At 36.8% G+C, this 13,752-nt stretch overlaps 1 protein-coding gene and 1 long non-coding RNA gene across 6 annotated transcripts in view; one reads left to right on the forward strand and one right to left on the reverse strand.

Annotated features, from left to right (window-relative positions):
• LOC137573390 (uncharacterized) overlaps positions 1-13,752 on the reverse strand; it is a 57,917-nt gene that overhangs the window by 5,715 nt on the left and 38,450 nt on the right. Inside the window, exons 1-3 of one of the 5 annotated variants that reach the window (XR_011031865.1) lie at positions 10,227-10,344; positions 9,067-9,452; positions 293-380 (exon numbers count right to left, since the gene is read on the reverse strand). This is a non-coding gene — a long non-coding RNA (uncharacterized lncRNA). Of the gene's footprint in view, positions 1-292; positions 381-9,066; positions 9,524-10,226; positions 10,345-13,752 lie in introns of those variants that run through there. The other 4 variants (XR_011031868.1, XR_011031866.1, XR_011031869.1 and 1 more) reach the window with 4 other exon arrangements.
• Positions 10,840-12,931, forward strand: PIG-T (phosphatidylinositol glycan anchor biosynthesis class T). The gene is made up of 2 exons (XM_068285313.1): positions 10,840-11,141; positions 11,211-12,931. The coding sequence occupies exons 1-2, from the start codon at positions 10,949-10,951 to the stop codon at positions 12,890-12,892; spliced, it is 1,875 nt and encodes a 624-aa protein (XP_068141414.1). The 5' UTR covers positions 10,840-10,948; the 3' UTR covers positions 12,893-12,931.

Here is a 13,752-nt window from a genome sequence, read left to right on the forward strand (position 1 = left end):
AAACGGGCAGAAAGAGAGTGAGTGAGTAAAAGAGTAGGTGCGTCACCAGCGACAGCGAATTTGGAGCGCTGAAATGCATAAGCAAGCGCAAAGACAGAGGCACGTGTTCTTTTGCTGCGCTGCTTGCATGCACTATCGTGTGTCATTGCTGCACTTGACCATGGCCGCCGTATGATAATAATACCTTAGCAAAACCCTCAAACAAAATCGATAAATGTACATACATACATACATATGTATGTATGTATGTATGTACATCCATATGTATACTGTATACGGGATATGCACTTACCTCTTAATAGTCCTTAATTAGTTTTTGTTTTGTTTTATATAATTAATTATATTATTAATTTGATTGGGAAATCTCGACCAAGGAGAGCCTGCAAATAAGCACAAAATAGAAACTGATTATTAAAAGTTTTTTTTTTTTTTTATTGCAAGAGATCCTGCATCAAAAAGAGAGACAGATAGCGATACATCGGTGAGTAAGCAGTACGTAACATAAGTAGGTTATAAAGGGGTTGATCGGAATATCAAATTTCATATTGTCAATAAAGCAGCAGCTAACAGGTTTTTTTTCCTTTACGATTATCAAAACGATCATTTTGCTTTGACCATATGGTGCTGCGTCGTGTGAGATGAATAATCTTTTTTGCACAAACATGTACATCCATATGAACATATAAAAACAAATAAAAAGGGTCCAGAGCAGCACAATCAAACAACAACAACATCATTATTTGTGTCCAGGTGTCCACCAACCGGCGCACAATAAAGATACAAAACGGAAATGCCTCAACAAACTCGTGTGCACACACACACACGAGCATTTTTTTTTCTTTCCCCCACTTCCCTAACCTTTTCATAAGAGACAGTACTAAAAATCTGATATGTTGGATGCTGCTAGTATGGGGGCCAGTGTTGAAAAATATGATGATAAGACGACACGACAACGGTGACGATATTCGTTCGTTACAACCCCCAAAAAGGTCTCGCCCCTTTTTTGAGATGTCAATGAACTTGGCGGCGGCGTCGGCGACTGGGCCCGCTGGCTTAAAAAGAAAAGTCGTTGACATCTTGAGGTCCTACTCACGCATATGTATGTATGTATATGTACGTCCAGTCCGGCACAAGCGGGCAGCTGCTGATTAACCGTTATGGAATAAGAAAGAAGATGGTAATGAATTGTGTGCGATTGTGGGATGCCAACCACATAGGGCAATACCCCGCAACCCCCTCCTGAAACTTAGACCTCTCGAAAAGAAGTCATCTCAAATGAAGAGAGAGAAGGGGCCCTGCCCGGGGGATGGGGAAAGAGCGACGTCTCCTCTGTTTCAGCTCACGTTTTTGTGAGCATGGAACACAACAGACACAGACAAAAGCCAGACGAAAAGGATATACGCATGAACCGGCGCGTCTGCTGAGACCTTGACCCTGCTTAGGTGATTGAACTAACAAAAACATATGTATGTATGTTCTTGATGTATGTATGTACATACATATGTACATACATATGTCGAATTTGATTACTTTAATTATATTTTTCGATAACAATGTTAATGGAGGTAAAGTACATATATAAAAGGACATTCGTTAAATGCTAATCTTTCGCAGTAAAGTAAAGTTATTTTTATTTAGTCTTTCTGCTCTTTCTTTAAATATGGAGTGACTCATCAATTTGAAGCTTAATTTATTTTAAGAATTATCGTCAGAATCAGTCCGATTTGATATGTAAAATATATTTGTATGTACTAAATACTATGTACATACATACATATGTATGTTACCTTGAATAGTTTAGTCACAGGGTAAAGTTTTATTACCTACACGCGATTTTCTTTTTATATTTTTTGCTGGTATACATTTCGATTTCTTTAGTGCGATAATCAATTAAACCAATAAACTAACAATAAGTAAACAAATAAGTACATATGTACATATATACTTAGTTGGAGTTACTACACCCATGAAAATGCAGCCTTGGTGGGAGAAGGGGGTGGAAGAAGGGTGCGGAATTTAACCAGGCCAAACCAGTCAGCTCCAATGAGACTGAAGGAACTCAGTCACAGAAGCAGCAACAGGCATTGACGCCTGATTTCATGGAAAAACCATAATATACAAAATAAAAATAAGGTTAAATGTGCTTTTGGGATGACATGCAAAAAAAAAAAACAACAACATTATTTGTTGGTAGAACAAGAAAACGAGGTCACACGCAAAGAAAAAGACAAAAACGAAAAATAAGGAAGATTCTTTTAGCTTATGAAAACAAAGAAAGTGCCGATCAAAGCAGAAATCATAAAAATACAGAACAGTTATGTACACACACACACACACACACAAACACATACACATACATATACATATATGTATATATATACATATGTATGTATACAGATAAAGACGTTTCCATAGATGCAAATACAAATGTGTGTGTGCGTGTGTGTGTACAAAGTCAAGCAATTATGTCTTTGTACAAAATATTTGTACGTTAGGGCTAACTCGATTATAACTCCAAAAATTAAATCAAATTTCATTTCATCTTTTATTTATGTACATACATATATGTATCTATATGTTTATGTATATGTACATCATACATACATGTGCATGTATATACCGCTGAGCGAAGACTTTTTTTAAGAATCTGTTTACATATTTGAGTGTGTGCGTATTGTGTGTGGGCAAAGAAATGGATGGCAGCAAAGAAAGTAAAAGTTGAAATCAATGAAATTTGCGTTTTTGTGTCTTTCTTTTTATTCTATTGTGAGACAGAAGAAGAGATTTTTTCCTAGGGAATCCACAATTTCAGGGTTAACACAAATAGAAATGTTTACAAGTTAGTATTTAAATATAATTAAAAACGTAATTGACAAACAACAAGTAAATATACACATATACACACATACATATGTAAATGTATTTAACGATAAGCAACAATCTTGTTCTCTCTCTCTCTCTCCCTCTCTGTCAGAAAGAGGACAAGTTCCAGCTGTTAAACAGCTGTAAAGCAACAGCAGTAGCATCGACGACATCGCGACGTCGACGTCAACGCTGGCTAATAAACAATCATTTGAATTTCCACCCCTCTCGAACCAAACCCACCGACAACAAAAACACCTATAGTATTTGTTGTTGCCAAGTTAGTCAGAACGCCAACATCGATCGATTGCTCTCACTATTCTTTTGCTTGCAACCATTTTTCCCCACTAGATTTGCATCTTTCTCTCTCTCTCTCTCTCGCTTTGGCTCTTCTTTAAAACGGTGACGTGCTCTAGTTAAGTAAAACGAAACAAAAACAAATAGTGTTGAGTCCAATTCCAACTTTTTTTTTTTTTGAAGCAAAGCATAAAAATTCACACGTTGTTGTAAAATGTTCATAAATGAAAATGGAAAAATGAAAAAGCAAAAAGCACACTTGAAGCAATTTGTCTATTTACCCGTTTCATTTTTTCCCCCTAACAAACTGGGTCAATATCTTAATTAATTTTAATGGGGCTTAATTTAAAAGACAAAGGAAGCGCTCTTAGACAAATGTATGTAGATATGTATGTACAAAAATACATAAGTACATACACAATGGTTACATCAATCATTTACGTATTATGTACACATACATACATATGTACGCAGACAAATGTCAATTACTTTTTTTATAAAAATGTCGACGCCCCAAATGAGTAGTACGTATTTTTTTTTACATATACATACATACATACATATATGTATGTATGTACAACATACAACAATCTATGTATATCAGTTTGTTGCATATTATTATGTTCCAAATTCCTTACATAATTCTTTACATAATGGTCAGACAGACACTTTTACACCTTTGGAGCCTTAAGAAAAATTGATAAAATTAAAGATGATATTTAATCGTAGTATTCAAATTTAAGCACTCCAACAACTATGTATGTATATACATACATATGTATATGTATATATTTACATTATTTTTCTTCTTTTGTGTAACCACAATTTGAACAAAGCGATCTATAAAACAGAATGGAAAGAAACATTCGCCCAATGATTCAGACATGAGGAATTCCTCTGATATCCCCTCCCTTCCTGTAATCATTATGACTGCTCGTTCTAAAGTAAGTTTAAATATTTGATTTATTTAATAATATCATCATCAATAAAAAGAACTTGCATTTTGTAACAAAAATATTTTTTTTCATTTTTAGTGCTCAATAATGATCACTTGATTCTGGTTGAAGGTACGTTTTTACGATGTACATATGTATGTATGTACATATGTATATTCACAAAACGAATAATAAGAAAATAAAATGTACATTACCGTATTTTCGACAAACTTCTCAAAGGGCAAAAGGTTTCGCGTTAATTGTTTTTAAAAAGTTCTTCCTCATTTGAATACATGTGCACATCTGTGTATGTGTGTACATATACATACACTTGCAGCGACATGTATGTACATACATACATACATACATATATATATATATATATATATATACATATATATTTTTGATTTACATATGTACATATAATAGTTGTCAAACTTAATAATATAAAAACTCTCAATAATACAATCCACAGAAAATAGCGATAACATGACACATATGTACATATATGTATATGTACATACATACAGCTGCGAACTTAAAAATAGCACCACTTGCTGAGGTAATGTATTCAAAGGATTCCCTAGGCTTATTTTAAGGTTCTAGGAACATGTGAATACGTTTTTGAACGTAAAATACTTTGTACTAATGGAAGCAGAAAAAAAATTCTGTCAAAATCCAACGTTTTCAAAGATTTTTACAAAAAAACTTGATATACTCAAAAAATACCCGAAACTAAAAATAGCACCACTTGCAGTATTTCGCGAAATACCGTATTATTTACCAGGGTAGCATTGTAAAAAACACTTGTTCAATCGACCCTGGATCAAAGTCAATTTTAAAAGCACTTTTAGAAAAAAAAAAATCCAAAATATTTAAGAATAATGGGTCGCGGTAAACACTGTTCTGTTGAAAAGCGAAAACTTATCCAAACCCTGATTTTGGAGGGAAAATCTTATCGCGAAGTTGGAAATTTGGTCGGATGTTCCAACAAAATGATCCGTAATGCCATAAAGTTCAAACCCAAGCCCGAAACTCGCGGACGAAAGCCAAAACTGACTCAGCATGAAGTCCGTCGTTTAATCCGAGAGAGTAATAAGGATCCTTTTAAGGCTGCAACTGATTTGAAAAAGGACATCAATGTGTCAACCAGTGTCCAAACAGTTCGAAAATACCTTCGGAAGAACAATCTAAAAGCTTGCAGCCCCAGAAAGGTTCCACTTTTAAACGCCAGACACATTGCTAAACGTCTAAAGTTTGCGAAAGAGCATGAAAATTGGCCTTCCCAAAAGTGGAGAAACGTACTGTGGACTGACGAAAGTAAGGTTGTCATGTATGGTGGAAAAGGCTCTAGAGCATACGTCCGGCGTCCACCAAACTCGGAATTCAACTCCAAATACACCCTAAAGACTGTAAAACATGGCGGATCCAGTGTCATGGTATGGGGCTGTTTCTCCTATTATGGTGTCGGTCCAATATACTGGGTGAGAACGATTATGGATCAGCATGTTTATGTGAATATCTTGGAGACGGTGATGCTACCATACGCTGAGGACAATATGCCGCTAATATGGGTCTTTCAACAGGACAACGACCCTAAGCACACCAGTAAGAAAGCCAAGCAGTGGTTCTCAACGAATTCTGTTAATGTAATGGAGTGGCCGGCACAGTCACCAGACCTAAACCCCATTGAAAATCTGTGGTCTGACATCAAAAAGGCAGTTGCTGTTGCAAAACCAACCAACAATGAGGCGCTTTGGAAAGTAATCCAGGAGTCCTGGAGGAAAATTCCGGTCAAACGCTGTCAAGACCTGGTTGACTCAATGCCAAGACGTTGTGCAGCGGTTATTGCCAATAATGGCAATGCAACAAAGTATTAAGTTTATTATTTAATACTATTTTTAATATCTAATCATAACTTGTTCATGAATTTGGTTTTTTTCTGTTATTTTTTAATTTTGAGTAAATATTTGAAAAGTGGTGCTATTTTTAGTTTCGGGTATTTTTTGAGTATATCAAGGATTTTTGTAAAAATCTTTGAAAACGTTGGATTTTGATAGAATTTTTTTTTGGCATCTATTAGTAGGAAATATTCTACGTTCAAAAACATATTCACATGTTCCTTGAACCTTAAAATAAGTCTAGGAATCCTTTGAACACATTACCTCAGCAAGTGGTGCTATTATTAAGTTCGCAACTGTACATACATACATGCACACAACGAGAATCATCAAACATACAACAGTATGTATTCATATGTACATGTGAACATGCGGGCGGAAGTTACATACATACATACTTATGTATGTACATACACACACATACAAGTTATTGATGTAAATACAGAATGGATGTATGTATGTAGATACAGAAGTAGGCAAAAGAACAAAAAAAAAAAAAAAAAACAAGCATATTCTTGTAGCAGATGCAGGACCTGGCATAAGCGATCAACGACAACGAAGACGACAGGTAGCAACAGCCAAACGTTAAGCAGTCTCAAGGCAATGGATAGGTAGGGTGGGTGGTTGTGTGTACGGGGCCGGTAGTGGCTAGGGTAGAGAAAAAAACCGAAGGCAATGAGCTAACGACTGCGATTTTATTTAGGGTGCACCGCAACACACTGTCTGCCTTTCTATGTATGTATGTATCTACATATATGTATGTATATGTACATGCATCCATACATACATATGTACACATGTATGTGTACATCATGTACATATAAATGTGTTTGTGTGTGGGCCTGACCTCGTTTGAATGTATGAAAAATAAAGTGGGGACAGCAGAATATACTCAGCACACACAGAGAGAACTACTGAGAAGAAGCCGCACCTAAAAAAAAAAAAACAAATTTGTACAAACAACAAAAATCTATTACATCACTTGGAAAATTGACAAAAGCAAAAATGTATATGTACATACATGTGTACATATGCAAACAGCTCATTTACATAAGGAAATACAAATGAACATATGTACATATGTATGTATGTATGTATGTATGTATGTATTTATGAACATGTACATACATATGTATGTATGTACATACATACATAAATAGTCTCAAGCACGTGTGGGTGAGAGATTTAAAAATTAAAAATTTTCGATTTCTGCTTCTTTGTTTGTGAAAATATGCAAGAATTTTCATCACCTAATTTTGATAAATTTTAGGTGGAAAGAAAAGGTAACAGTAATAGCAACGACAACAACAATTGCTAGAAACTTCTGCAGTGAAGTAAAAATACAAAAATTTATAACCAAGGAAATAAATGTGCGAGTATTGTTTGAGCTACATGGCTACAAAGCTACAATTGAGAGAGAGAGAGAGACCCCAAGCGATAAGAGCATGAGCAGAAACTGAGAGCTGTCTTTCGTATGCATGTGTTTGTGTGTATATATATCTATGTGTGCTTGAGCAGATTTCGCCGCTTTTGCGGCGAATTGTAATGCAAATGATAGGAAACCAGACGAAGACGACGGACAGACAGGTGTACAGTGGTTGCAAATTATATATATTTGAGTGGAAAATTAAGTTAAAGTTGTGCTATGGCAGCAATAAAAATGAATAATGAAAAGTTTTAATTTTTGTTTTTAATGTTCAATGCCTATTTTAATGCACATAGAACATTTATACGAGCTAAATCGTAAACATTGTTTATCCTCATGTGCATTTAAGCATTGTTTGATATTTGTCCCTACAAAATTTAAGTTGTTTTTTTCTTCGTTAAAAATTAGACCTAACTCTATTGGCAAACATGTCAATACATACGAAAAAAAAAAAAGAAAGATATTGTAAGGTAAACGAAAAAACATAAACCACTGTGCGACGCTAGCGCCAACACCATTCGGGCGTACGACGACGACACCGACCGACCACGAGACGCGGACGACAACAGTTCGTTGAAATTTTGAATGTATGGAAACGTTCAGTCTGCCGCCAGCACGGCCCGAGCGTTTAGCTCGAAAAATGCGGCAGAGCAGCCGCCAAGAGCAAGCACCGTGGGCCCCCAGTTGGAAAATAAGCTGGGTCAACAAGGTGGTCTGCCTTTGTGTGGCGGCGGCTACGGCTCTGCACCGTTAGAGCGAGTGTGTGCGAACGAGCGCATTTCGTTCGAGTTAGACTCTAGCTATCTCTGTTATGCACGTGCATGTGCTTCCCTGTCTTTCTTTCTCTATCTCGTTCGCTCTCTCTTTGTCTAGATAGATATTTGTTTGTTGTGTGTGTAGCGCATTTTTTTTTTGGCTATTTTCCATTATTATAGAATGCGAAATTATTTGAGGAATGCGACAACTGACGACACATAGAGCCGACAGTCACACAACCACATACAACAGCAGCTAGAGAGAAAACCGATTAAAAATAGCTGAAGGGAAAAATATTTCAGCGAAAACCCCAGGATACGAGAGAGAGAGAGAGAGAGAGAAAGAAAGAATACATTTGGAGATATGAAACTGTAGAAACCCACTTCGAACCCAAAAAATAGAATAGCAGACTTTGGTTTTTGTTTTTTGTTTGTTGTAAACTTCCTTTTTTTTGGTTAATATGTTTATTCATCTTTTTTTGTTTTTGTATGTACTGACAAGAAACTCTGTTATAGGCTAACAGCTCACTGTTAACGGTGCTCTCTTGCTCTTTATTTTTTTGCGTTTCAATGAAAGAGCCACAAAGCTACAGAAAAAGAAAAATGGCAGACAAAAAATATGTGTGTGTACGAATATGAATTAAAAAACTTATTTCATTTTTTTTTCTTGTTATGAAATTCATCGGGTAATTAGCTAAATGTGAGAGAAAGAGATAGATGGATAGAATGAGAATTTTTGGAATGGGTGGGTGGTGACGGTTGTGGGGTGGGAAGGGGGGCAGTAGTTATTCCTTTGGCTGTTGATGACTTTCCTTCTGTCTCGTCTTTGTCCCAGCACAAACTTTTGCTTAAAAAACTAAACTACATTACAGAGTTAATTAAAATATCACCTTTTTAAATATAGTTTTTTCTTTAGTAGGTCGCGTCGTAATGTGTTTAATTGCGTTTTTTTTTTTTTACTACGCTCCAAAGTTATGTAGAGGGGGACAGGGTGGTGGTTATTGTGATGTGCAGGCAAGCCTGCTCCCTTTGCTGGCAGCGGAGCTTCTTTCTCGCTCTCAATGTCGGTGACGAGCTTTTGGGGCTCCGCTGCTTGCTGATGGCTGGATGACGATGACAACGGCTGCTGCTCGCTGCGCTCTTTTGACGAATTTGCCGTTACTTTACAATTATTGTTTAAGAAACACACTTCGTTTTTTCTTTTGTTGTTGTTGTTGCGGTTGTTATTGTTTTTTCGCTTCTTCCTTTTTTTATTTGCAAATGTTTAGTTTTATATCTAAACGCAACAGCAAGCAAAAAAATATTAAATTTTTTTGTTACATTCATACACACCTATGTTCACACATGATATTTATATATAATGACAGCCGCTACAAAGCGGCAAAATTTGGCCGCTCTCTCTCTCTCTCTCTTCATTAATCTCACACACTGCCAAGAAACACATATATGATTACACAGCACAGGCACACTACACACGCACAGGCAACAGCCATCAACCACAAATTGAGAACTTCTAGCGCATGCTCTCTCTCTCGCCCCTGCTGCTGTTGCTGCTGCTTGCTGCAAGAAGAGCAACGCAATAAAAGTTCAAAAACAGTTGAAGTATACCGCGAAGCGAGTAAAAATCTTTCCTTCGTCGTCGTGTCGTCTTCCGCGAATTTCTTTTTTCAATTTTTTTTTTTTCGGTCGTCATTGTTGTTGTTGTTGTTGCTACTGCTGCCTCTGCCTCAATTGAATGGGGACTCTGAGCAATGCGTTTTTTGTTATTCGAAATTCTAAGTGGCAAAGTTAATGCAAAAAAAGACAAGTTTGATTTGATGTCAAGGGAGGAGAGAGAGAGGGAGAGAAGGGGGCAAAAAAAATGTGCGTGTATGAACTGTGTAAATTTTTCATTCTTTGCTTTCTGTTGCTGTTTGTCATCGAGTTGCGTTAATTTATGATTTGATAATCAATTTCTCTTTCGTAGAGATTTTGTTGTGGGTGGTGATTTCGTTTTCGTTTGTTTATGTATTTTATCATTTGTAATTTATTATTGTTATTATTTATATACCAGAAGTTAAAAACAAAAAAATATATATTGTTGACCAAAAATAAATTCTGAGAGCACAAAAGCGGAACTTCCGACGAGCGACAACCGGCCGCACAACCGCTTACCTTCAAAACAAAAACAACACTGAAAAAAAAACGGCACTTTGAAGTCAATATCGATGTTGGAGTGTTGGTCAACGCTACAAATCTATCGAATACAACCCTAATGAACCGCATATTTTTAATTTGTAATATAATGTTGCATGCGTTTATAGACCTAATAAAAAAATTTGAGAAAATAAAACAATTATTGACTATATGAATTTATCTTTCATGGAGATATTATAGAGCTGCAATTGAGCCTTGCATTATGTCAATCAAGCATAGTGTTAATTAAGGTTACAAAATTATTATCGTTGCAGAGTTGTACCTCAATTCTAATTAATTTTTATATTTTACAACAAAATTAAAAATGGCAATAAAAATAAACCGTATACGAATGTTGTTTTTCTTTTTTTTTTTTTTAATGGTGTTGATTGAAAAGTCAGCAAAGAGAGGTTTTTTAATTAAATAAAATGAATCGCACATCCGATAGATGAACAATGTTAGTGTTGGTCAACAGTGTTACTAAATGACAAATCAACTCTGCTGCCGCATCTATTTATTTGCCGCTATCTCCTTGCAATTATTTTCCAATGGCCAATTACTAGATTTAGGAGGGGGAAGATTCGTTTTTTGCAGAATATGAAGGGATGTGAGATGGCGTTTGGCTACCTTTTAGGCATATTGTTAATTGTCGGTGCTGTCCATGCCCAAATAAACATCGATAGCAATGAACAATTTCACGAGGAGCTGGTGGTACGTCCTTTGGCCGGGGATCATGTCAACACATATTTCCAGTTTACAACCCGATGGCATTATGGAGAAAATGAGAGTCGTAAGTGCAGACCAACAATTCGATCGAATAATAAGATTACATTTCTCGCCCCCTCCATCTCCATTGTAGTATTTCACACACAACTGACGCCGCGTGTGATTGCCGAGCTATTGCAGCAATTCGATGTGAAGGAGCTACACATTGGCCTTACCCAGGGCTTGTGGCGTTACGAGACCTGGGGCTATCCTGTGGTAGAGACAACTGGCGGTGCCGAAATGTGGGCCTGGTTCAATGGCCCGAATCTCACCGACCAGGAGGTTAATCGTCAATGGACACAATTGGCAAATGTCTTTTCCGGTGTTCTGTGCGCTTCGCTGAACTTTGTGGATCAAACCAACAGCATAGCACCCAAATATTTGCTACGCCCGCAATTCATGAGTGGAAGTGGCGAAGAGAAACAGTCGAAATTCATACGTTATTCTAGTTTGCCTAGGGAGATTGTTTGTACAGAGAATTTAACGCCTTGGAAAAAATTATTACCATGTGGTAGTGCCTCCGGTTTCGCTTCACTTCTAAATTCTGCCTATGTCCACAATACTAAATTCCATTCATTGGGCCTTACTGTGCGTACGCTATGTGAGCATCCCGAGAATTGTGTCCTGGAATTAACACAGACGGCGAATTTGGTTTACGATTTAAGGCTGTTGGAGCAATCAACTGGAGATTTTTCATTGCGTCGTTTATTTGGTATGGGTCTAAATGGATATTGCGAGTTGGCTAGCAGCAGTCAGATATATGTTCAACTTAACGAGCAGGGTCAGAGATATCAATTGGTACCAGAGCCAATAAAGGAGATTAAGACGACACGTGGCGGTCACACCGTGATCTACGGTGTCTATGATATGCAAAAGCAATTCGAAGGTCAGGGCGAACGTCTTTTCAACATCGCTTGGGTGACGCCCAAGGGTGACCGCAAGCAGCGTGTAGGCGGTGGCCAGCATCAATTTCTCATCCCACCGCCTTTAAATGTTCATCGCTATTTGTTGGGTCAGGGCCAGGAGCGTGGTCGCATTGCCACCGAGTTGACCAACAATCATTATGAGCCGTTGCCCATTCTGTTGCAGGAGCTAATACCCTGGTATGTCCATGCCTATCTGCATACACTCCGCATACGTTCGAGAAATTTGCAAAGGCATGAGTACACCAACAGCAAGAAGGATTTGCAATTCCAAGTGCTGCACTATGCCCCCGGCAAGCAGCGGGAGTTGCCCACTCATCTGGAGATTGCATTTGAGCTGCCACCCAATAGTGCGGCCCTCATTACAATTGAAGTGGATTATTTGCTATTGAAGTGGCTGGAATATCCACCAGATGCCAATCATGGGCATTATATCGGTTCGGCTATATTGACCACCCTATTACCAATTGCTCGCAACTATACGGCTATTCCCATCGATGGCCATCTCTTTGAGCATTCGTTTAATGCCACGCGACCATCCTATGTATTGAGTCTTCATACCGAAGCATTAATTGTATCGTTGCCCACACCGGATTTCAGTATGCCATACAATGTCATTTGCTTGGCCTGCACTGTAGTGGCCCTAGCATTTGGTCCAATTCACAGTGTGGCCACCAAACTGATCATTGTAGAGCGTCAGTCGGCGGCTCCAAAGAATTTCTTGAAGAAAATCGTTTTCATGCTAACAAAGAAGAGAAGTAATTCCCAACAACAAGAGCAACAGACTGAAGAGCATAAAGCCATTGATGGAACGGAAACAGACATTGGTCCCACAGATCAACGCGTATCGTGATCATTAGATATTCCAAAAATAAATGTTATCAACTAAAAATTACTGGTATTTTATTTACATATATTATGAAAGATATGCTGCTTCTTAGGGTAAAGATAATTTTGCTTCTCTTTCTTTTTTCAAATTTGCTCACTCTGTTCCCATAAAGTTCTGCACAATCCAAAAACGCGAAAAGATCTTCATTTCTCTCTGTGACAAACAACCCAAAAAGAAGAGGATGGGCAAACGCCAGGGCTCGAATATATTATTTTTAGCTACATTTCTTCGAGTTTTGAGCCAAAAACTGGTCAACTGATCAACTGGTCAGTCCAGGACTGCCCTTTCTTTATAGGGAATCTATTGGAACAACTTCAAGGCCAATTACAAATTAGACGGAAATCTATTATTTATTTAAAATGCATTTATTTTCTATTTTCTTTCAATTTTTTTGTGTTTTTTTTTAATATAAAGTTTATTCATGCATTTTTTTGTTGTTTTACTTTAAATAGTAAATTTAAATATATTGTATAAATATTTAAAAATGAGTTTACAATTTTGCTGCATCAAATACACATGAAAAAAATGAAAAAAAAAAAAACACATGCACACACAAAGAAACAAACAAAGTATACCAAAATAGTTTTAATAATAATAATAGAAATAAAAATTGAATTGATTCAAAATAAAAATAAAGTTGTAAAGGGATGTGAAATGAAAAGGGAGGAGCCAAAAAGTGGGGGCTACATTAAACAAACATATTTTGCAAGTTAAGTTATTAGTTAGTTAATAGCGCAGCTAGTTGAGCTATTTAAAATTAATTATCATAATTACATATAGAGAAGCATTTCGCATTACTTTCGAATCAATTACAATTACAATTA

The sequence above is a fragment of the Drosophila tropicalis genome, unplaced genomic scaffold (genome assembly GCF_018151085.1).
Source record: "Drosophila tropicalis isolate 14030-0801.00 unplaced genomic scaffold, ASM1815108v1 contig_4, whole genome shotgun sequence".
In the NCBI taxonomy this organism is placed as follows: Eukaryota; Metazoa; Arthropoda; class Insecta; order Diptera; family Drosophilidae; genus Drosophila; species Drosophila tropicalis.

What these genes read in the sequence shown, in the direction of transcription:
- PIG-T (XM_068285313.1), top strand. Translation starts at nt 10,949, where the DNA reads ATGAAGGGATGTGAGATGGCGTTTGGCTACCTTTTAGGCATATTGTTA. An exon ending in TTATGGAGAAAATGAGAGTC is followed by an intron (nt 11,142 to 11,210) that starts GTAAGTGCAGAC and finishes TCTCCATTGTAG; the next exon opens with TATTTCACACACAACTGACG.